General features: G+C 45.4%; 1 protein-coding gene across 1 annotated transcript in view; it reads left to right on the top strand.

The window, feature by feature from the left end:
* Positions 1-22,496, top strand: part of LOC126184256 (uncharacterized) — a 72,275-nt gene that overhangs the window by 24,249 nt on the left and 25,530 nt on the right. Inside the window, exons 2-3 of the mRNA XM_049926624.1 lie at positions 10,658-10,966; positions 20,464-20,682. Coding sequence (XP_049782581.1) covers positions 10,658-10,966; positions 20,464-20,682 — 528 coding nt within the window. The remainder of the gene's footprint in view (positions 1-10,657; positions 10,967-20,463; positions 20,683-22,496) is intronic.

The raw sequence follows: 22,496 nt of genomic DNA on the forward strand, positions 1-22,496 counted from the left end.
ACTTTTGCTTCAGTTACGTCCATTCCCCCTCCTACCCCTTCCTCCTCGCAGCCCTGTCCCATTTTCCCCACACCTTCCACCTCACCCTCACTCTCCAACTCCTCCTCCCCATCAGTACCCATACCTGCCCCTTCAGGTACTGCTCTCCCTCACCTGCTGGAGAAGCGCTCCCCTTCCTCGGCAGCTGCCAGTGCTGGAGCTCCCTCCTGGGACTCCTCTTCCTGGCACCCCCCTGAAAGGCGATCTACAGCTCCACAATGGCCAGGTGATCTGCGGCTGGAGGGTGCCAAGATTGCCAGGTGTATATCTGTGCCCAGCCCCATTGCAATCTGCCCTTCTTCCTTCACAAGAGAAGCAGCAGAAACACAAGGACAAGGCCCTCTGGTAACCCCCTGAGGTGCTGCCTTCCCCTCCTCCAGCCAATGAACCAACAGTCTGACCCCACCTATATGTACATTACTCCATCCTTATTGGTAACGGATGGCGACTGGGTGGCGTGACCAGCTCCAATCTGCTCGCTTCCCATTTGGACTCCAGCTTGAGAATCCTCCAGCGGAATTGTAATGACTATTTGCGTCACATCCATGAATTGAATTGCAGCCCCTTCTTTCCTCCTACTCTGCTGCTTGCGTTGCTCTTCAGGAAACCCATTTTGTCCATTCTTACTCGCCCACCCCTTTGTGGGTTCCACACTTTGTCAAAACTGAATTGGCCCCTTGTGGGCTTCTGGTGGTGTTTGCACCTTGATCCGCTAGTAAATGGGTTCCCCTCCATACCACTCTGGAAGCAATTGCTGTCAGGGTCCATCTGGCCACTCCAATCACAATCTGTAATCTTCACCTCCCACCTGACAGGCCACCCACATCACTTGCCCTAACCACCATTCTGGTCTTTAAACAATTCCGTGCCTGCGCCTGTTATCTAATCAAATTTCAGAAATGGATTTGCTGAGAATGATATGTGGCTTCCATAGGACCGCTCACCCCCTCTTCACAAGTCTGGACGAAACTCAGGCGAATTTTTGGCCATCATCCTCCCACTGGCGTTGCTGGAATTTCTGTGCATGGTGTTGTCCTTACTCATCCAGACTTTGTCGCAGAGCATTTCACTCAACACTTCGCCCAAGCCTCTGCATTTACTGAGTATCCACTCATGTTCCTCCTCCTGAAAGAGTGCTTGGAACAACTGCCTTTGTCTTTCGTTTTTCGCTGCTTGGAGCCTTGTAGTGACCCATTTAGCGAGTAGGAATTCGTCAACGCTCTCTCCCTCATCCTTTGTCCTGACATGGCTCCTGGACCACATTGGATACATAAGCAAATGCTCCAACACTTATAGGTGGCTGGCCACTCTCGTATACTGACCCTTTTCAAACCACCTGTGGAGTGAGGGGTATTTCCTACTCAGTGGCAGGAAAGCATTGTTATTCCGGTGTTGAAGCCTGGGAAGCCACCTCTTCAGTTGGATAGCTACCGTCCAATTAGCGTTACCAACACCCTCTGCAAGCTCCTTAAATGCCTGGTGAGTTGGCGGCTGTTTTGGATCCTCGAATCCCACAGCCTTTTCTCATCTACTGAAGGTGGTTTTCACTGTGACCACTCTATGGTGGATAACTTGGTCCACTTGGAGTCTATCTGGTCGGCTTTTGCCCATCTGCAACACCTCATTGCAGTCTTCTTTGACCTGCATGAAGCCTAAGACACCACCTGACGCAACCACATCCTCATAACCCTTCACGAATGGAGCCTTCGTGGCGCTCTGCCCATTTTTGTCCGTAACTTCCTGTCTTATCGCTCTTTCTGGGGCAAAAGTGGTCCCTCCTAGAGCTCTTCCCATCGTCAAGAAAATGGGGTTCCACAAGGTTCCGTGCTGAGTCCCTCTCTTTCATGTTGCCATTAATGGACTGGTGGCTACTGCTGCGCTGACAGTGTCCTCTTTGTATGCTGAGGATTTTTGTATCTACGTCGCTTCCTCCATCACGGGCGCTGCAGAATGCACAGGGAGGCAATCTACTCAGCGCAACCTTGGGCTCTCTCCCATGGCTTTGTTTTCGGTGGCCAAGTTGTGTGTCGTGCATTTCTGCTGTTGCCATACAGTCCATCCCCATCTAGACCTGTTCCTTGATGGCCAATCCCTCGAAGTGGTACACACACATCGCTTCTTGGGTCTAGTCTTTGATGCCTGTTTGACATGGCCCCCTCCTCTTCGCCAGATGAAGAGGACATGCTGGTTACATCTCAGTGTTCTTAGATGTCTGTGCAATACCACCTGGGGTGCAGACCGCTCTATTCTCTTGTGATTGTACAAAGTGGTGGTCCAGTCTCGTTTAGACTACAGGAGTACTGTCTATGGTTTTTGCGTCACCAGTGTGGGGTAAGATTTGCGACTAGTTCCTTCTGGACTAGGTCCGTGATCAGCCTTCTCGCAGAGGTGGGGATTCCACCACTCCAAGTTTTGCGCCAACAACAGCTGATATCTTACATGCTGTGCATTTGCTGCACCCCAAAGCACCCTAATTATGGTCTCTTTTATCCAGACGTGGAGATCAACCCACCATGGTGGCGGTTGAATTGGTCTCGGTTGAATTGTCTGCTTCTTTCCCCTGGAAAGTTTACTTGCCTGCTTCTTTAGCCTTACGGAAAAACCTCGAATGTTTGATTAATCATAGGTATCTGCTGAGGCAACACTCGAACTGTAGCAATAACTGTTTTGAAACAAAGCTTAACTAGTTTTCTCCCCCCCCCCCCCCCCCTCTTCCTGTGCATCTTTCCTTCATAATTCTTAAGGAAAGTGTTGGTGATGGTTAAATTATGCTCTTTACAAAATTCTACCAGGTGGCTTACCCTTTCATTCCTTCCTCTCAGTCCATCTTCTGTTTCCTCTTCCTGTCTCTGCTACCGAATTACTTTCTAAAGACACTTTAAATTTTTCTCTCACCTATTTAATTTCTTTTATCTTACCGTAGATTCTGCAGTCTGTTACTGGTGATGTTGGTAGGCACATTGCATTGTGCCACCAAGTTGGGTGGGTGTTGGCTTTATGATCTCTCTGTCTTGGCTAGGATAATGTTAAAGACAGATTAGAGATGGAGTAGAGTATTGTGGTAGTACTTCATGGATTGTTTATCTAACTCACTGTGGTTAAAATACGTGACCTTAATACACCAAATAAGGAGGATCAAGTGTTAGACATTTTAAGTTATAAATAAATGCCTAATGTATAAAAGGTAATACAGTATCATAGTAAACTGCATTTAGATACTGATAATCTCCCTAGTGAAAGCTGTTAAGCATCAGGCAAGTTTCTGTTCTGGGGGCGATCGATTTTCAAAACAGAGATAGGGAGTAATCACGCAACATAATTCAGCAAATCAGAAATAAGGAAACATCGGTAATGAAACACGTGAAAAAATTTTTCGTAAAGAAAATATAGTAGTAGTAGTAGTAGTAGTAGTAGTAGTAGTAGAAAATCTTCATCTAACTTTCTTTCGTGTAATTCATGGTACAGTTAGTCAAAAGCATCGCGCATTTCAGTGGGTCCCCACCCATATCTCAATGGCGTTCCACCATTGGCTGCCACTAGCTTCTGCCGCTTCCGGTGGAAACGCAAATTCCGAGAACTCCCGCGTCATAGCGGGAAAGGCTTGTCATTGTCACGTGCCGCTTTACTGTGTAGTGAGAACAGACCTCAAGGCGTGGCCAGACAGAAAGCGGCAGGCGGCAGGCGTCACGGTTCGTGCCGGAGGGGCTGTAGACGGCTTTCAACGCAATGGACGCCACACAGGAAGCGGTTCCCACGGAGCGGCCGATGGCAGTACACGAGAAAAATGATTTTCCGAATTTCTTTATGTAGAAATTAATGTACAATAACAAAGCAAAGCTACATAAACTCCGGGAGTTCCCAGTAGTTCTTTAAAAAAAATTAAAAACCCCTTCTGGTTTTTTACTTTCTTCACAATAAAATACTTCTCATTCGATTCTGAGGAAACTGGCACAAAAAGTTGATTTATGCATATGTTTCATATCACAGCGTGAGGATGAAGTGATTTTTTTTTGCGATATTTGTCATAGTTATTGCGATATTTATTTTCGAAGAACTATGTAACATAAATTTTGAAGAGTTTGCAGAAAAACGTAGTCACTAGCTACTTCACGTTTCGTCTGTTTTTAGGTGATAAGTATATGCATACTAAATGGCGCTGACGTATCGAAATTTTTAAAATTGGAACAAAGCTAAATGTCACTAAAGTATGCAGAAAATAGAGTTGTTTATTTGTGCACCCTGACGTCGAGCAAGTATGTAACCTGCAGTTCAGTCATTAAAAATTCGTGGAAATAAAAGCACCTTGCTCAATTTAGTGACTGCAAATTATTATTATTATACTTGGTGCTGGAAGAAAATAACATTCTACTCAGCAGTTAATAATTTTTTTTGGGTTTGTGTCCGCATTGTCAGTATCTAAAACTACCGTCGTTTCGGTCACTGTTGTGACATTCAGGGTGTTCTTTGCACAAAGAAAGACACAGTTAACAAACTACATGCTGACGGAGTTCACGAAATCAGGTGCTAATGTGGATTAGTGTATGTAGGAGAGATGGGGCGACACATCTGCACACGGATATCTGAACACGAAAGATATATCCGCCTAAGACAACACAGTCAGCGGTGGCAGAACACCACAATGAGTGCGGCAAACAGATTTTGGCGAAGCTCGTGTACTGGCGAAACAGCCTATTACTTTCAGGAGGAAGACTAGAGAGGCAATAGGAATAGCGAAGCGACCCGCCAACATGAACAGAGAAGACTGGCACAAGACTTCATACGTGTTGACTGCCAGCAATAACAGCGTTGCGGACGACGTTTCATGTGAAGCAAGCGCGGGGGAGAACGTTGCAGTCGCAGGTACATAGAGCACTGGCGCACCTCAGCCGGCTCTAGAAAGCAGGAAAACAACGCAACAACTGCCGCCTGGATTTCCACTCGCGGATTTCCACCAATCATAAGCAGTAATGCAAACACCAGTCAAAATGTTTGGTTTTAACCAATGAAAAGAAATAACACCAATAAAGAACTTATAACATTCCTCCCCTTCATCCTCAATAGCCTATCTGTTAGATAACAGCCACGTCTGAAGGTATATAAGAATTTTTTTCTCATTCAGCAGTAAACAAGGCCGCTGTGGCCGAGCGGTTCTAGGCGCTTCTGTAAGCAACCACGCTGCTGCTACGGTCGCAGGTTCGAATCCTGCCTCTGGCATGGATGTGTCATGTCCTTAGGTTAGTTAGGTTTAAGTAGCCCTAATTTTAGCGGCCTGATGACACCAAAAGCAGTAAACAAAAACACGATGAAGGTCACTTGTAACAGTGGCCGAAACGTCGGTAGTTTTACACATTGAAAATGCGTTCACAAACCCAGAAAAATGTTACTGACTGTGACTGGTTGTGGAAGCCTATGTTTATATTCTACTCAACAGTTCCCTAATAGAAAAGCAGAAACACATCACATCCCTAAGACAAGTCTTGAGAAGGGTTTCTTTACGATACATGTCGGTCATTTATTAAACAAGGACAAAGTTCTGTTAGTTCTCAAGGTTAAATATTTTCCAGTTCGTGTCCTATATATAGTCAAAGGTTACAGGAAGACTCAGTCAAAAAGCAATTTGTATCCGATAGCAACTGACATAAAATTAGCCATAACATTAAACTAAGAAAAGACAATACTTTGAAGAGTACAGTAGTTTGACATAAATTCTATTATGGTGTTTCTCCACATGTCTGGCAACTTCAAACTAAAGTAGATCAGTTGCATTTGCACTTCAGGCAGAATAGTTGTAAGGGCTTCACCCAGTCCATTCATGTAAGTGTGGGAAGAATGTGTGTGTGTGTGTGTGTGTGTGTGTGTGTGTGTGTGTGTGTGTGTGTGTGTGTCTGCTGTCTTTGTGTTGGTCATACTAGGTTGACCCTTCATTTCTTACTTCACAATGTGCCACTCCTTTCCCTTTGTAGTTCTAGGGCTCCCCTCATGGTGATCCATATTTTGCTGGACTGTCCCCACCTTACAGCCCTTTGCACTAATTATGCCCTCTCACTCTCCTAGTCTCAGCTGTTAGCAGGCAACCCTTGTATAGTTACATCTTTCTTAAGTTTCCTTTGTGAAAGAGATTTTTCCTCTCAGGTTTAAGTCCTGGAATTGGAGTCACTCAGTTTGAGTAGGTGTGGGTTATGGAGGCTCGGATCTTGGCTCCACACCTTCCAGGTTCTCCCCATCTTTTCTCTACATTTTGTCAGGTCTGTTGTGCAGTTTCATTTCCGTTTCTGTCTTCTTTGCTTGGTGTTGGCCCTGTTGTACCATAGTGGTATGGTGTATGTGTTGGGATGGGTCAGTGGTGGTGTTGGTGCCTCACTGCATGTTGTGTTCCTGGGGTGCCTCTGCTCTCCCCATTTTCCTCCTTGTTTGCATATTATCCCTTCCCTTTGACTGGACTGTTCGTGTTGTTCCTCTCATGATTTCTGCCATCCTAGGTCACAGGACTGAAAAACCAACCAGTCAATCTAGGTGATAGTAATTATCTCTGTCTACAACTAATCCATCTTTGAAACTAGTCTGTCAGCATAATTACAACATTACTTTTTAATCTATGCTATAATATATCATCCAAAATATGCTTGATAGTGGTAAAAACAACAAAGTGCCTTTGTAACATCCACTAGAACTGAGGACAGTGTCAGACAATCTTTTCAGTCAGAATTTTTGAAGTAGTTTTCCAATGCTTTCTAAAGCAGTCTGCCATTCAGACATAAGTGGAAAAATGTATAGAGGCTTTTAACAAAATCGAAGAAAAAGAATGTTACAGTAGTACAGAACTGCGTTCTATTATTCCACAGCAACTGGCAAAGAAATGGAACGAAATGCAGGAACTGTGAAACAGCACATTGTGCAAAAATAGTGCACCAACAAGAAAGCAATGTTCACTCTAGATGGTTAGTATCAGAAATACTGTAAGAAATGTAGAAGGAATGACTGACTTGCAAGTACTAGACCTAGGAGAAAAACAGTGTAACTGAATAGTTCTTCCTGGTAATAAATAGGACCACATTGTAACTGATTTCATTTTATTATCCTCCTGTAAATCATGTACATGATGTAGGAATTGTCACAACAAAGGTTATTAAAACTACCTCAAACATTATGGAGTTACCATTTAAGATTTTCAGTGTTTTCAACTTAAGAGACATGATGTATGGTGTGACTGGAGCTCACTTTAAGAAATGAGCTAAAATTGTTACTATCCATTGTAGATTTGGACACACTCCAATGGATGGTAGGTACACACCCAATTTAATACATAACCCATATTGGGGGCTAATGTGTGGGATCTGTAGCTTTTATTAACTTTTACTACGTGGCTAATCCTCCCCTGTAGCCATGGAAACAAGCATTGGGAAGAGGAAGCCTTCTCATAAAGACAAAATTGTTTTCCTACCCAGAGGTAGGTAAATGGCAGTAAAACAAATGAAGAAATATTCAGAATAATTAAATTCAACAGTACTTCATTGAAAGTCCAATATTCACTTAAAATCACATGTACAACTGTTAGCTGCTAATCCACAAAATATTTTCATGATAGCAAGGTTTAAAGTGGAATGGATTAAAAATTTTCAATTTAATGGCATTCAAAAACATAGTATACTATTTTAGAACTCAACCTAAGTGTGGAAGCAGAAATAATTTTTGACTGTAGAGAACTACACTCAACAGATCAGATCTCAGATTTTTTAATTGACAGTAGTATAAATAAAGTTTGCAGGGAAAAGTCTTCTAAAAGGAACAAAAGAATTACCAAAATAAAGTACTGAAAGACTTTTACTGGAAGTTGATGTACTACTGCATAGTCATCAAGAAATTACTTTGTAATAAGTGAATGGAAAAAAAGTGGCTACACAAATTTTATCAAATATTATGTCTTCAGTCTTATTTCAGCAATAAAATCTAAGATGCACAGAAATGTTACACACATTAAGACAACAATCTGTCATATATACCCACAGACATAAAGTTAAGATTCTGACTACTGTGGTTGCAGGCTATTTTAGACGATCAATTTGTGAGATGATGATGAACTCAAAACCTCACTCAAAAACTGGAGTAGACTAGAAATTTTGTTAAAAGCAGAAAAGTGGGATATATGTATAGAAGACAGTGTAGAAAGGAAATGGAAATTAGGACATCTACATAGATTTAGCTAGTCCTAAGGTCTACAGAATTATTAATGGTCAGCAAAAAAGAGCACCAAGGAAATAAAGCCACAAGAACGGATTGTGCTCTATGAAAATTGCCAGAAAGATACTAGACAGGCCAGTCAGTTGGCTTACATGTGCAAGAAGGAAGCACACACTAAGACGAAGGCTAGCCACCGAAAACTTGGAATACAAACCACTTCTGACATCATAAAACAGCCTCAATTTACTGTACACAAATGTTGCATGCCTTAACATAAAAATATTGACAAGGGAGAGGAAAGAAATAAGCCAACTAAGTTTCAATCAGCACTATAGTAATCTGAAACAAAACAGTACCATATAGCATGGAAAGCTGTAAGAGCTGAAAGTTTATATCTACTTGATACAGATGAAGTTCCAAAAATAATTGGCGCATTAAAAAATAAAAACTAGTCTGGGCAGCATATCAGCAACAATGATGAAACACTGCTAGATCTTTTAAACCCAGCCACTTTTGATTACATTTAGTAATGAAGGAAGTAGTATACCCAAAACCTTTCAAACAATGCAATGCAATGCAATGTAATGTCTGCATTTAAAGGAGATCCAGAAAACTATAGACCCAACAATCATGACTATTCTGTCTAAAATAGTAGAAACAGTGATTAAAGAATGAAAGTGCTTTATGATGGGCATCCCTCAAAAGTGTACTTAAAAGTTTCTAATTTTGTTAGATTGCCTGTAACTTCATCAAAATGAGAAGAAAGTTTTGAGATACGTTGTCAGCACTGTATGAACTTCGTGAAGATGAGGTGGAATAAATTATTATTGTATAAAAAAACCACCTTGGATGAGATCAGATGATACTGCAGAAAACACATCTTCAACACACACTATAAATTGGAGGAGGAGGAGGAGGAGGAGGAGGAGGAGGAGGAGGTCGTGGTGGTAGTCTCTAGTGTCAGTTAACAGAAAAATAATTTGACTGAGAGCTTTAGTTTAACACAGTATGTTTCTGCTCTTGGTCAGTGTTTCTTCCCATAATACAAGCATATGATGAAATATTGGCAGGCAACAAATTTTATTGTGAAGGATGAAACAGAATGTAAGAATTGTCAACTACACTAGTTGGTGACATAAGCTTGTTGCTTGCAGAGAAAATATCATTAACTGCAATAAAACTATGCAGTTTGGTGTTGAACTCTATCGAAAGTGAATTCATTACCACAAAATTGCCTAATACCACGAATCTTAACATTTTTTGTGATGTGCATACATAGTAAAAGGTTCAAATGGCTCTGAGCACAATGTTACTTAACTTCTGAGGTCATCAGTCACCTAGAACTTAGAACTAATTAAACCTAACTAACCTAAGGACATCACACACATCCATGCCTGAGGCAGGATTCGAACCTGCGACTGTAGCAGTTGCTCGGCTCCAGACTGTAGTGCCTAGAGCCGCACGGTCACTCTGGCCGGCCATACATAGTAAACTTTTATGGAAAGTATAAAGTTATGATGCAGGAATGTAATCCTCCTTCCACTGCAGAAAGAGTCTTGGCATTTAGTTGCAGAACTGCATATATTGTTTAATTTATTTTCAATACTCCATCGTCTAAGAGTTTTCTGGATGATAAATTGAAAAGGAATCTCTTCAGCTGAGATCTGTGGTACCAGCCAGCTGTGTAGCTTGCTGAAACATCTCACAATTGTTAATCTCTGTGCATCCTTCTTTGTGGAACTTAGGTGATATGGATTCATTCACTCAGTTGTTCATTGATATACCTGCAACTTAACACTTCAGTAACATTGCAGTGAAATGTGCACCAATCTTTAGGTTATCATTGTAGTGGGTATATATACATGACTGAAAAGTGAGTGATGAAACAAAGTGCTTCAAATCTAGGTTCATGGTCTTTATGGTACTACTTCTATTCTGTAACAAATTGTGAACTGATTATATTCATGTCAAAGTAGCTGTGGCTCAGGTGGTTGCTATAGAATCTGAGTAGGTAAGTGGATAACATTTTCTGTGCAGTTTAAGGAATTAAACTGTACAGTATTCTAAAGTAATTTGTTGTTTATTTTAAATTTTGAGAAATAGTTTTTTAAATATTAAACGAAATTTGTGTACCAGAATCATTTTTTTTTTTATTAAGAGATTGTTATTTAGAAAGTTAGGTGTAAAAATATTTTTACTAATGTTCTGCATCACTACACAGACTTGAAGACATTTACAGGAATATCTGGATAATTCTGACTAAATCAAAAGTTGTCATAATGTTAAAAACATAGAATTTTAGCGTTTTGGTTCATGTTTCTCTGCAATAAACTTAAATAGTTAATTCCATACTGATAAAATATATGAAAAAATACTTAAAGAAATTTAAGCTAACATAGGTCTAATACACAATTACCTATAGTTCGAATATTTTATGCAGGAATCACTTCATGAGGCCGGTTGTTCATCATTGCCAGAATTAAACCAAGGGTTGGGGAAAGTTGTGAGAGAAGTGTTGAGCCAACTCCATCATGTTATGATTGACCTAAATAATCCACTGGCAATAAGAGAGATTGCAACAAAAATTATGACAACAGGTAGTTTGCAATCACTTACTCCAAGCCCTGGTATGGAAACAATGAGACGTGTTAGCTCATCACCCATTCTTTCACAAGATAGTAGCTCTGTTTGGTCACATCAAGGCCCAAATGAGCATCTGAAACGTGAAGAATCAGCAGTTTCATTACAGGTAAGGTTATAAGATAGGTTAAGTAATCCAGATACATTGTGTTAAAAGGAGGATTTAAATTTTTTTTATGACTAGGTAACACTAAGGAATAAAAATATTTACTTTATTACAAATATTAGTTCTTTGATCTGGAGCTTCTGTTAATGTTAAATCTAAAAGATGATCTGCCACTGACAAGTTGGATTGTACAGTGTCCTTATGTTGGTTTTTTCCAGTCTGGCACTTTGTTAATCTACAACCTTCCTAAAAATATCACTTTCAAAATTTCAATTTGTACCTGACTATGAAGATCCAAATCAGCAGAAGTTGATCAGTATATGGAAGAAACTGGTATCAAATTTAAACCACACTGAAGTGATACATTGTCTATTTGTAGCACCTGCTGGGTAATGGTTATGCAGTTCATTGCACAGAGAAATTGGCACAAATGATAATTGAAAAAAAATTCATATTTAAACTGCCAAGAGTTGCTAATAAATAATTTACTACAAATTTGTCTTCACATCAGTTACTTAAAATAGCCTTCATGGCAACATTTTTACTATGGAGTCCAGTAAAATAGACCATTCTGCACCACTGCTGTCAATAAAATACTGATCAGCCAGAAGAAAAGTATGACCACTGACTTACTATAGATATAAACCCATCCTAGGTGATAGCATCACCTGGAAGTAATGACAGCTAAAGAATGTCAGAAACTGCAAACTTGTTGTGTGTTGCAGGACTGCTGTTGGGTCTTCAACATGGGGCAAAACAAAGGTGAAATCATGTCCAGATGTTGTGGGGTTGGGCAGCCACCCCTCGTTAGAGGTATCATAAGTTGTAGGCTGGGCAGATAAGTAAAACAGGACAGGTAGCAAACTGGTGGAACTAACACCAATCTTTAATGCTGGCCAGAGTAAAAATGTCTGAACACACAGTGCACCAAAGACTCTAAACAATAAACCACTGCAGCTGATGACCCATGCATACGCAAATGTCAGTACCATGACAACAACTAAGACTCAAATGGGCACATGCCAATTTGCACTAGACATCAGTGCAGTGGCAGAGCACTGAGAGGTCTTACGGATGAACACATCGACGACACCTGTACTGCAGGATAGACACAAGCTGGTGGCAACCACCAGGGGGTCCACAACTCTTTTGTGGATACGTGCGTAGCGAGCACGGGACCCAGAGCTAAAGTGGCATACCTTCCTTCCCTTTCCGCATCCTTCCCCATCTTCACCCCTCCTCACCTCTGGCTCTTTCCTTCACTTTCCCCCCATCTGGGAGTATGGTTCGTGCCTACGTCCGGAGACGGATGCTCGTAAATGTAACACATTCTTCGCCTTCTTTGCTTGTATGTCTTCTTCCTTCCTTTGTACTTCCTTTGTCATTCCTTTGTCCTTACCTCTTCTCTTTACCCTTTTCACCGCTGTGGCATTTGAGACCTCTCTTCTTTCCCCTTTCCCCCCCTTTCCCCCCCACTTACCCCACCTTTACCCCCCCCTTTACCCCCCCCCTTACCCCCCCTCCTTACCACCCCTTTACCCCCCCTCCACTTTACCCCCCCACCCCTTACCACCCTCCCCTTACCGCCCCCTTTACCCTCCCTTTACCCCCCCTCCCTTTACCCCCCCTCCCTTTACCCCCCCTCCCTTTACCCCCCCTCCCTTTACCCCCCCACCCTTTACCCCCCCACCCTTTACCCCCCCACCCTTTACCCCCCCACCCTTTACCCCCCCACCCTTTACCCCCCCACCCTTTACCCCCCCACCCTTTACCCCCCCACCCTTTACCCCCCCACCCTTTACCCCCCCACCCTTTACCCCCCCACCCTTTACCCCCCCCACCCTTTACCCCCCCACCCTTTACCCCCCCACCCTTTACCCCCCCACCCTTTACCCCCCCACCCTTTACCCCCCCACCCTTTACCCCCCCACCCTTTACCCCCCCACCCTTTACCCCCCCCACCCTTTACCCCCCCACCCTTTACCCCCCCCACCCTTTACCCCCCACCCTTTACCCCCCACCCTTTACCCCCCCACCCTTTACCCCCCCACCCTTTACCCCCCCACCCTTTACCCCCCCACCCTTTACCCCCCACCCTTTACCCCCCACCCTTTACCCCCCCACCCTTTACCCCCCCACCCTTTACCCCCCCACCCTTTACCCCCCCACCCTTTACCCCCCCACCCTTTACCCCCCCACCCTTTACCCCCCCACCCTTTACCCCCCCACCCTTTACCCCCCCACCCTTTACCCCCCACCCTTTACCCCCCCACCCTTTACCCCCCCACCCTTTACCCCCCCCACCCTTTACCCCCCCACCCTTTACCCCCCCACCCTTTACCCCCCCCACCCTTTACCCCCCCACCCTTTACCCCCCCACCCTTTACCCCCCCCACCCTTTACCCCCCCACCCTTTACCCCCCCTTACCACCCCTTGCCCCCCCTTACCACCCCTTGCCCCCCTTACCACCCCTTGCCCCCCCTTACCACCCCTTGCCCCCCCTTACCACCCCTTGCCCCCCCTTACCACCCCTTGCCCCCCCCTTACCACCCCTTGCCCCCCCTTACCACCCCTTGCCCCCCCTTACCACCCCTTGCCCCCCCCTTACCACCCCTTGCCCCCCCTTACCACCCCTTGCCCCCCCTTACCACCCCTTGCCCCCCCTTACCACCCCTTGCCCCCCCTTGCCCCCCCCTTGCCCCCCCCTTGCCCCCCCTTGCCCCCCCTTGCCCCCCCTTGCCCCCCCTTGCCCCCCTTGCCCCCCCTTGCCCCCCCTTGCCCCCCCTTGCCCCCCCTTGCCCCCCCTTGCCCCCCTTGCCCCCCCTTACCACCCCTACCCTTTATCCCCCCCTACCCTTTATCCCCCCCTACCCTTTATCCCCCCCTACCCTTTATCCCCCCCTACCCTTTATCCCCCCCTACCCTTTATCCCCCCCTACCCTTTATCCCCCCCTACCCTTTATCCCCCCCTACCCTTTATCCCCCCTACCCTTTATCCCCCCCTACCCTTTATCCCCCCCTACCCTTTATCCCCCCCTACCCTTTATCCCCCCCCACCCTTTATCCCCCCCCACCCTTTACCCCCCCCCTACCCTTTATCCCCCCCTACCCTTTACCCCCCCCTACCCTTTACCCCCCCTTACCCCCCTTACCCCCCTACCCTTTACCCCCCCTTACCCCCCCTTACCCCCCCTTACCCCCCCTACCCTTTACCCCCCCTTACCCCCCCTTACCCCCCCTACCCTTTACCCCCCCTTACCCCCCCTTACCCCCCCTACCCTTTACCCCCCCTTACCCCCCCTTACCCCCCCTACCCTTTACCCCCCCTTACCCCCCCTTACCCCCCCTACCCTTTACCCCCCCTTACCCCCCCTTACCCCCCCTACCCTTTACCCCCCCTTACCCCCCCTTACCCCCCCTACCCTTTACCCCCCCTTACCCCCCCTTACCCCCCCTACCCTTTACCCCCCCTTACCCCCCCTTACCCCCCCTACCCTTTACCCCCCCTTACCCCCCCTTACCCCCCCTACCCTTTACCCCCCCTTACCCCCCCTTACCCCCCCTACCCTTTACCCCCCCTTACCCCCCCTTACCCCCCCTACCCTTTACCCCCCCTTACCCCCCCTTACCCCCCCTACCCTTTACCCCCCCTTTCCCCTTTGCATGTCTGAAGGCCGACCCACACATTTTTGTGCGTAGCCGGTGACGGGGTAACGCATAATTCCCCACCCCGGGTAGACAGGTAGGACGATTACCCGAGCTGATACCTTCCGAAAGTGCCGATTGGTCCCTCCGTCCGTTTGTCGGGAGGTGTGACCTGAGGTGTGGACAATCACCTAAGGCGGGAGAGCCCTCAGAGAGGGCCCCCACAAGGGAGGAGCGCGCCATCGGAGATGCCGGTAATCATGGGGGATTCTTCCGCAATGGTTTCCTCACCTTCCACTATGTCTGCTCACAAGCGAGACTCAGCCACAGACATTTCTTCCATCGTTGCCACAGTTCCTTGTTGTTTCTCGGTCTGACGGTCACGACTTCTCCATGGTCAGCCTTTTCATTATTCAGAAAGGTGTCGACGCAATTGCAGGTCCTGTAAAGTCTTGTTCCAGATTACGGAATGGCACCCTGTTGTTAGAAACACACAGTGCCCTCCAGGCACAAAAATTGCTGGGTACTTCTCTGCTCCACACCTTCCCTGTCCGGGTGGAACCGCACCATACCTTAAATTCCTCGTGTGGAGTCGTTTATACACGCTCCCTCGATGGATTGTCTGACGAAGAAATTCAGCACTACCTGTCTGACCAGGGCGTAACGGCTGTTCATAGTTATGAAAAGGGTTGACACGAACATCATTCCAACCTGCACTGTCTACTTGACATTTGACAAAGTTCAACTCTCATTGAAAATCAAAGCAGGCTACGAGATAATTTCCGTTCGCCCTTATGTCCCAAACCCTACGCGTTGCTATTGGTGTCAGCGGTTCAATCACACCAGCCAGTCCTGTTCCAATCCGGCCAAATGTGTTACGTGTGGCAAGGATGCCCATGAGGGTGCTTGTCCACCTCCATCCCCTCGCTGCATCAAGTGTATGGGTGACCACGCTGCTTCCTCTCGAGATTGCCCCGTTTTAAAGGACGAAAAGCTCATTCAGGAAATCAGAGTAAAGGAAAAGGTGTCGACCTTTGCTGCTCGCAAATTATTCCCCAGTCGAAAGCTCACTGTGCCTCACAGGTAAATACAGCACTGTCCTTGCCTCTCCTTGGCCAACAAAGGAGGCGGCCACGCAGACTTCTGATATCACCTTTAGTGCGACGGTAATCAGATTGGCCAGCCCGAAGATCGCCCGCTCTACCTCCCCACTTTTTCCTGCTCACTCTATGGCTCACCCTTCATCGGGTTCTGCTAAATCTCGAGCCCAAAAGTCAGACACCAAGACTTCGAAAAAAGAGCAAACTCGCGAAGATTTTTTTACGTACCCCAACTTCACAACCATAGGTTCCTCCTCCATCAAAACATCATATGCCCAAGAAGGCTACAAAGAAACCCAGTTCATCTCCTTCTCCACCAAGGCGTGTCCCATCTACAGCACCACCTGGCGTAAATCGCCCTCAGCCATCTTCTGTGTCGCCGAGGCGCAATGCTGGCGGCCGATCAACCGGCCGATCGTTGGTGGCAGGAGCTGCTCCTGAACAACCTATGGATCAGGATCTTCTGCCTTCGGCTGAATGCCATTCCATGCTGTCGGTCGCAAGCTCTGAGCAGTCGTAGAGTTGACGGCACCCTTGGTCGTATTCCTCTATTTTCTGTTCACCCTAGGTCTATTGTCCACTGGAATATCCGCGGCATTCGAGCCAATCGGGATGAATTGTCGATCCTCTTATGATCCTACTCGCCGGTCATCTTCTGTCTTCAGGAAACAAAGCTGCGTCCCCATGATCGCTTTGTTCTCCCTCATTTTCAGTCCGTCCGATATGATCTCCCCTCTGTTCAAGGCACTCCAGCACATGGACTCAAGATTCTTCTCCATGATACTCTCCATTATCACCCAATCCACTTAAGCACTTCCTTCCAAGCTGTTGCCGTCCGTCTTTCCCTTTCTGGATACACGTTCTCTCTTTGTACTGTATACATTCCATCATCCACACCAATGGCACGAGCTGATCTCCTTCATCTTCTTGGTCAGCTTCCACACCCCTATTTGCTGGTTGGGGACTTCAATGCCCACCACCCGCTTTGGGGATCTCCACATCCTTGTCCACGTGGCTCACTATTGCTAGACGTCTTCCACCAAATGGGTCTAGTTTGCCTCAACAGTTGGGTCCCTACAATTTTGTCTGCCTCAACGACAAATTTATCTCATTTAGACCTTGGAGTCGGTACTGTTCCGCTAGCTCGGCGCTTCGAATGGTTCGCCCTTGATGATACACACTCGAGTGACCACTTTCCATGTGTCCTTAGACTGCAGCCTCAACTGCCATATATGCGCCCAAGACGCTGGAAGTTTGCCCAGGCCGACTGGACACTTTTTTCGTCTCTAGCGACATTCGATGACCGTCACTTTCCCAGCGTCGACGATGAGGTCACACATATTACAGACGTTATTCTTAGAGCTGTGGAACGTTCAATACGACGCACGTCCGCATTGCCCCGGTGCCCCCCAGTTCCTTGGTGGAACGAGGCATGCCGTACCGCAATACGTGAGCGGCGATGTGCTCTTCGCGTTTTCCGTCACCATCCTACTTTGGCCAACTGTATCCGCTATAAGCAGCTCCGTGCGCGATGCCGTCGTGTCATCCGCAATAGCAAGAAGGCAAGCTGGAAATTCTTTATTAGCTCATTTAACACCTTCACTCCCTCCTCGGAAGTTGGGAGTCGGCTTCGACGGTTCTCAGGCGCGCCTAGTTTCTTCCCGGTCTCTGGGCTCACTGTCGCGCATGATACATTAGTGGACCCCGTCGCCATTTCTAACTCATTGGGTCAGCACTTTGCTGAGATTTCGAGCTCTTCAAATTACCCGCCAGCGTTTCTCCCGAAGAAACGTGCAGCGGAAGTGCAACATCTTACTTTCTCCTCTCAAAATAGTGAAAGCTACAATACTATTTTCTCCATGTGGGAACTCCAACATGCACTCTTCTTCTCGCTCCTCTGCCCCAGGACCGGATGGTAGTTACGTCCAAATGTTGCTGCATTTATCAACACACAGTCTGCGTTACCTCCTTCGCGTTTATAATCGAATTTGGACCGACAGTGCTTTTCCCAGACGATGGCGGGAAGCTATCATCATTCCTGTTCCAAAACCTGGAAAGGACAAACATCTCCCCTCTAGCTATCGCCCCATTTCTCTCACGAGTAGTGTCTGTAAGGTTTTGGAGCGTATGGTGAATTACCGTTTAGCTTGGTGGCTGGAATCCCGCAGTTTTTTAAACCCTGCCGAATGCGGATTCCGAAAGCATCGTTCTGCAGTTGACCATCTTGTTGCTCTCCCCACTTATATCATGAACAATTTTCTCCGGAAACGCCAAACAGTAGCAACATTGTTTGATCTGGAGGGAGCATACGATACCTGTTGGAGGACAGGCATTCTCCACACACTATTCTCTTGGGGGCTTTCGAGGTCGGCTGCCCCTTTTTCTTCGCAAATTAATGCAGAGCGCATATTTAGGGTGCGGGTGAACACTACTCTCTCCCGTACTTTCTCCCAAGAAAACGGGGTACCCCAGGGCTCCGTGCTGAGTGTTGTACTGTTTGCCATTGCCATCAATCCCATTATGGATTCTCCCCTTCCTGATGTCTCAGGCTCCCTCTTTGTGGACGATTTTGCGATCTACTACAGCTCTCAACGGACCAGCCTTCTTGAACGACGTCTTCAAGGATGTCTCGATCGCCTCCACTCTTGGAGCGTCGAAACTGGCTTCCGTTTTTCTCCCAGTAAGACCGTTTGTGTAAATTTTTGGCGACGTAAGGAGTTTCTTCCTCCCTCCTTACATCTAGGACCTGTCAACCTTCCGTTTTCGGACGTCGCTAAATTCTTGGGTCTTACATTTGACAGAAAACTGTGCTGGTCCTCCCACGTTTCCTACCTTTCAGCTCGCTGTCTGCGATCCCTCAACACCCTCCGTGTCCTGAATGGTACCTCCTGGGGAGCAGAGTGAGTGGTCCTTCTCCACCTCTATCGCGCCTTAGTGCGCTCGAAATTGGACTATGGAAGCATAGTCTACTCCTCTGCTCGGCCGTCTATTCTTCGGCGTCTCGACTCTATCCACCACCGTGGATTACGTTTAGTGTCTGGAGCTTTTTACACCAGCCCTGTGGAAAGCCTGTATGCTGAGACTGCTGAACCTCCGCTGTCCAATCGGCGAGCAATCCTCCTGAGTCGTTATGCTAGCCATCTGTCTTCCATGCCTGTTAATCCAGCCCATGACATTTTTTTCGACGCCTCCTTTGATGTAGGGTATGCAGGCCGCCCCTCCTCCCTACTACCACTGGGAGTCTGCTTTCGTCAACTGCTCCATTCTCTTTCCTTCCACTTTCCTAAAACCTTCTTGACAACTTGGGGTACAGCACCGCCTTGGCTCCGTCCCCGGATCTGCCTGCTCCGAGACCTTTGTCGATTTCCCAAGGATGGTACCCCTTCAATTGTTTATCGTCGGGCATTTGCTGCTCTATGTGCTCAAATGACGGACGCCACATTTATTTACACCGATGGCTCGAAAACATCGTTAGGTGTAGGGAGTGCCTATGTTGTTGGCGACACCCCAAATCACTTTCGGCTTCCCGACCAGTGTTCGGTCTATACTGCGGAGCTTTACGCTGTTCTCCAGGCTGTCCACTACATCCGCCGCCATCTGCGGATACAGTAAGTTATCTGCTCCGATTCTCTCAGCTCTCTCCTCGGTCTCAAAGCTCTTTACCCTGTGCACCCTCTGGTCCACCGGATTCAGGACTGTCTGCGCTTGCTCCACCTGGGGGGCGTCTCGGTGGCGTTCCTCTGGCTCCTGGGACACGCTGGTATCTGTGGGAATGAGGCGGCAGATATAGCGGCCAAGGCTGCAGTCTCTCTTCCTTGGCCAGCTGTTCAGTCGCTTCCCTTCACCGATCTACGGAGCGGTTTATGTCGCAAAGTTGCTCATTTATGGCATGCACATTGGTCGGCACTTCCCCGTAATAAATTGCGGGAAGTGAAAGCCCTTCCTTGCGCTTGGACCTCTTCCTTCCGAACACGTCGTCGGGAGGAGGTAATTTTAACTAGACTCCGTATAGGGCACTGTCTTTTTAGCCATCGACATCTTTTAAGCGGTGATCCTCCTCCACTCTGTCCCCACTGCTCTCAGCTGTGGACGGTAAGACACCTTTTAATTGAATGCCCCTATTTTAATCCGTTACGCTCCCATCTACAGCTGTCGCTTGATATATCGTCGATTTTTAGCAGATGACACGTGCTCAGCTGATCGCGTTCTCAAGTTTATTAGTGCCAGTGAAATGACGTCAGTCATTTGAAGCTTTTTTTTTTTTGGGACAACCAACCCCTTCTGTAGAGGATTTTTAAGCCTTCCTTCTGTTTTTAGTTTTTTCCAATTTTATGACTTTGGTTCCCATTGCTGCAGGTTTCTTAAGTCCCGGACCGAGTGCTAATGACCATAGCAGTTTTGCACCCTAAAACCAAAACAAATTAAAAAAAAGCTGGTGACAGCTCCCTTACGTTCTGGGGAACATTCACATTGGCATCAGGGTCCAGTGGAGATCCTTACTAGATATAGTGTGTGGAAGAAACTTAAACTGAAGATTTTAAATAGAGCCAGTCTTTCTGTTTGTCAACAGTTCAACATATGCGGACTATAATCATCAAATACTTACAGAAGTCATTGTAGTGTTAAAACAGTGAAATAACTGTAACAGATCTGTTTATAGGCAGACATTAAATTCAGAATTAGTTCTGAAAGTGCACTTAAGTGGTGTGAGAAACCAAAATTAAAATCTTATCCTTATTACTTTTGATTTTCAGGAATTCCCTTCAATACCAAGCACTGAAATATCTCCTATTAAAGGATCAACAACAAAAAGTGTACCATCATTCAGGACATCAAGTCCACGATCCATACAATCTTCTTTGGAAAAACTAAGTATAAGATCCAATTCAAATATAATAGAAAAATTAGAAGGTATCCATAAGGAACTTGGTAACATTCTATCACTTGCCAGGGGTAACAGCTCTAGTGTAATGGTAAGTAATCTGTTAATTTTATGGAAAACTAGATGCTGTAACTGTAGTATCATTGTTATATTTCCTAACATTAAATATAAACCTAATCCATAGAACACAGAACAATGTTAACACTGAAACACTCGAATCTTAAAAATCTTGATGTGTTGAGGATACCATGAAGTTTGAATCCATTAATTACATGACTAGGCAGTTTCCATGAAAATTCAGTATTGCCAACTTGGAAGGCAAGTGTGTGCTGTTGTGGGCAGGGGATCTCAGCTGTAGTACCACCACCACCACCACCATCTTGTAATACAAAATTATTTGCAAATTAAATTTGTGCTCTAGTCCATTATATACATACATAAATAAATTCAGCATCAGTTTGGAAAGTCGGAGCAATTACTGCTACTGTATCCAGAGCTATACAGTGATTCATGGGGATATGCAAATATTCTAATATGTTGTTCTAAAAGTAAAACTAAAGAAAAAAGTTCATATAAACATAGGTCTACAAATGTTTAGTTGCCAAGTTACGGCTAATAAATGATTGTGCCTGAAATTTAGGAACTTTGCTAGTATGAAGCCATCACAAAACTGTACAAGGTTCAAGCAAAGCCCGATTTCCATGTAATTTGGTGTTGTTGATCTGGTGACTCTAATAAAACAAGTCCTAGATGTGTACTGTATGTTCAGAGAAAGTTGACACTTGGCACGGTGGTTGATTGTAGGGACTACAAAGGCATTTCCCATTTACAGCTGCTCCCATCAGCCAGCGTGCCAAGTGTAAACTTTATTTGCGCGATTAATATCTGCTCTAGTTTTCCAGAACATCCAGAGAAGTCGAGAAGTAATTTTTTAAAAATTTTTAATTTATTAACTACTTGGCCCAGTTTTGTAAATTCCATGTAATCGCACAAAGTTTTCAACTGAAGTTGTAGAGAATTTAGTTTTGGAAAATGATGGTAATAATGTTAGCTGAAACTGTAAGACTCAGATAATCTGCTTTTATTAATACCATAGCACACATGAATTCATGTTAAACCAGAAAACACAAAGCTCAATGTTATGGAAGTTGTACAGTGTACACAAAATTTCACAACATATATTCAAAATGTCTCCATGGAGTTCAATGCATTTAGCTGCACGCGTTTGAACATATATTGTTTCTTGTTTGTTTAACAGGGTTGTTCTTAATTTCATCTATTGCATTCATAAAGCAAGCAAGTAATGCATCATGTGTATTGACTTAGTCTTCATAAACTTTCATCCATCCCCATCAATAATCCATTGCTGTTAAATCAGGTAATCTGAGTGACTGCAGACATGTAGCACCATGATCAATCCATTTCTGGGGAAAATGTTCATTTAAATGTGTAGTAATGGCATTGGTGAAATGTGGAGGTGTGCCATCACGTTGTAAATAAATTTGCAGTCACATAACAAGTGGAACTTCTTAGAGGAAGCAGGGCATTTCTTCTTCAAGGAATTGTAGTTATGGCTCACCATTTAGACATCCAGGGAAAATGAATCATCCAATAAAGTGTGTGTTGATTATACCACACCACACATTTATGCTAAATTTCTGCTGAAAATTGGGTTGTGCTGTTGCGTGTGGGTTTGCTTCAGACCATATGTGCTCGTTATGTAAATAGTTTATACCATCTTGAGTAAACTGTGCCTCATCGGTAAATAAAATGTATTTGTGTAACTGCTGATTAGTATTTAATCAGTTGCACAACTCCTAGTGAAGGGCAGGATCTCCTGGATGCAAATGATGCACTTTTTGTTTATGGTAAGGCTAAAGATAATTGTATCTCAGTGTACACTAC

This window comes from Schistocerca cancellata, chromosome 4 (genome assembly GCF_023864275.1).
Source record: "Schistocerca cancellata isolate TAMUIC-IGC-003103 chromosome 4, iqSchCanc2.1, whole genome shotgun sequence".
NCBI lineage: Eukaryota > Metazoa > Arthropoda > Insecta > Orthoptera > Acrididae > Schistocerca > Schistocerca cancellata.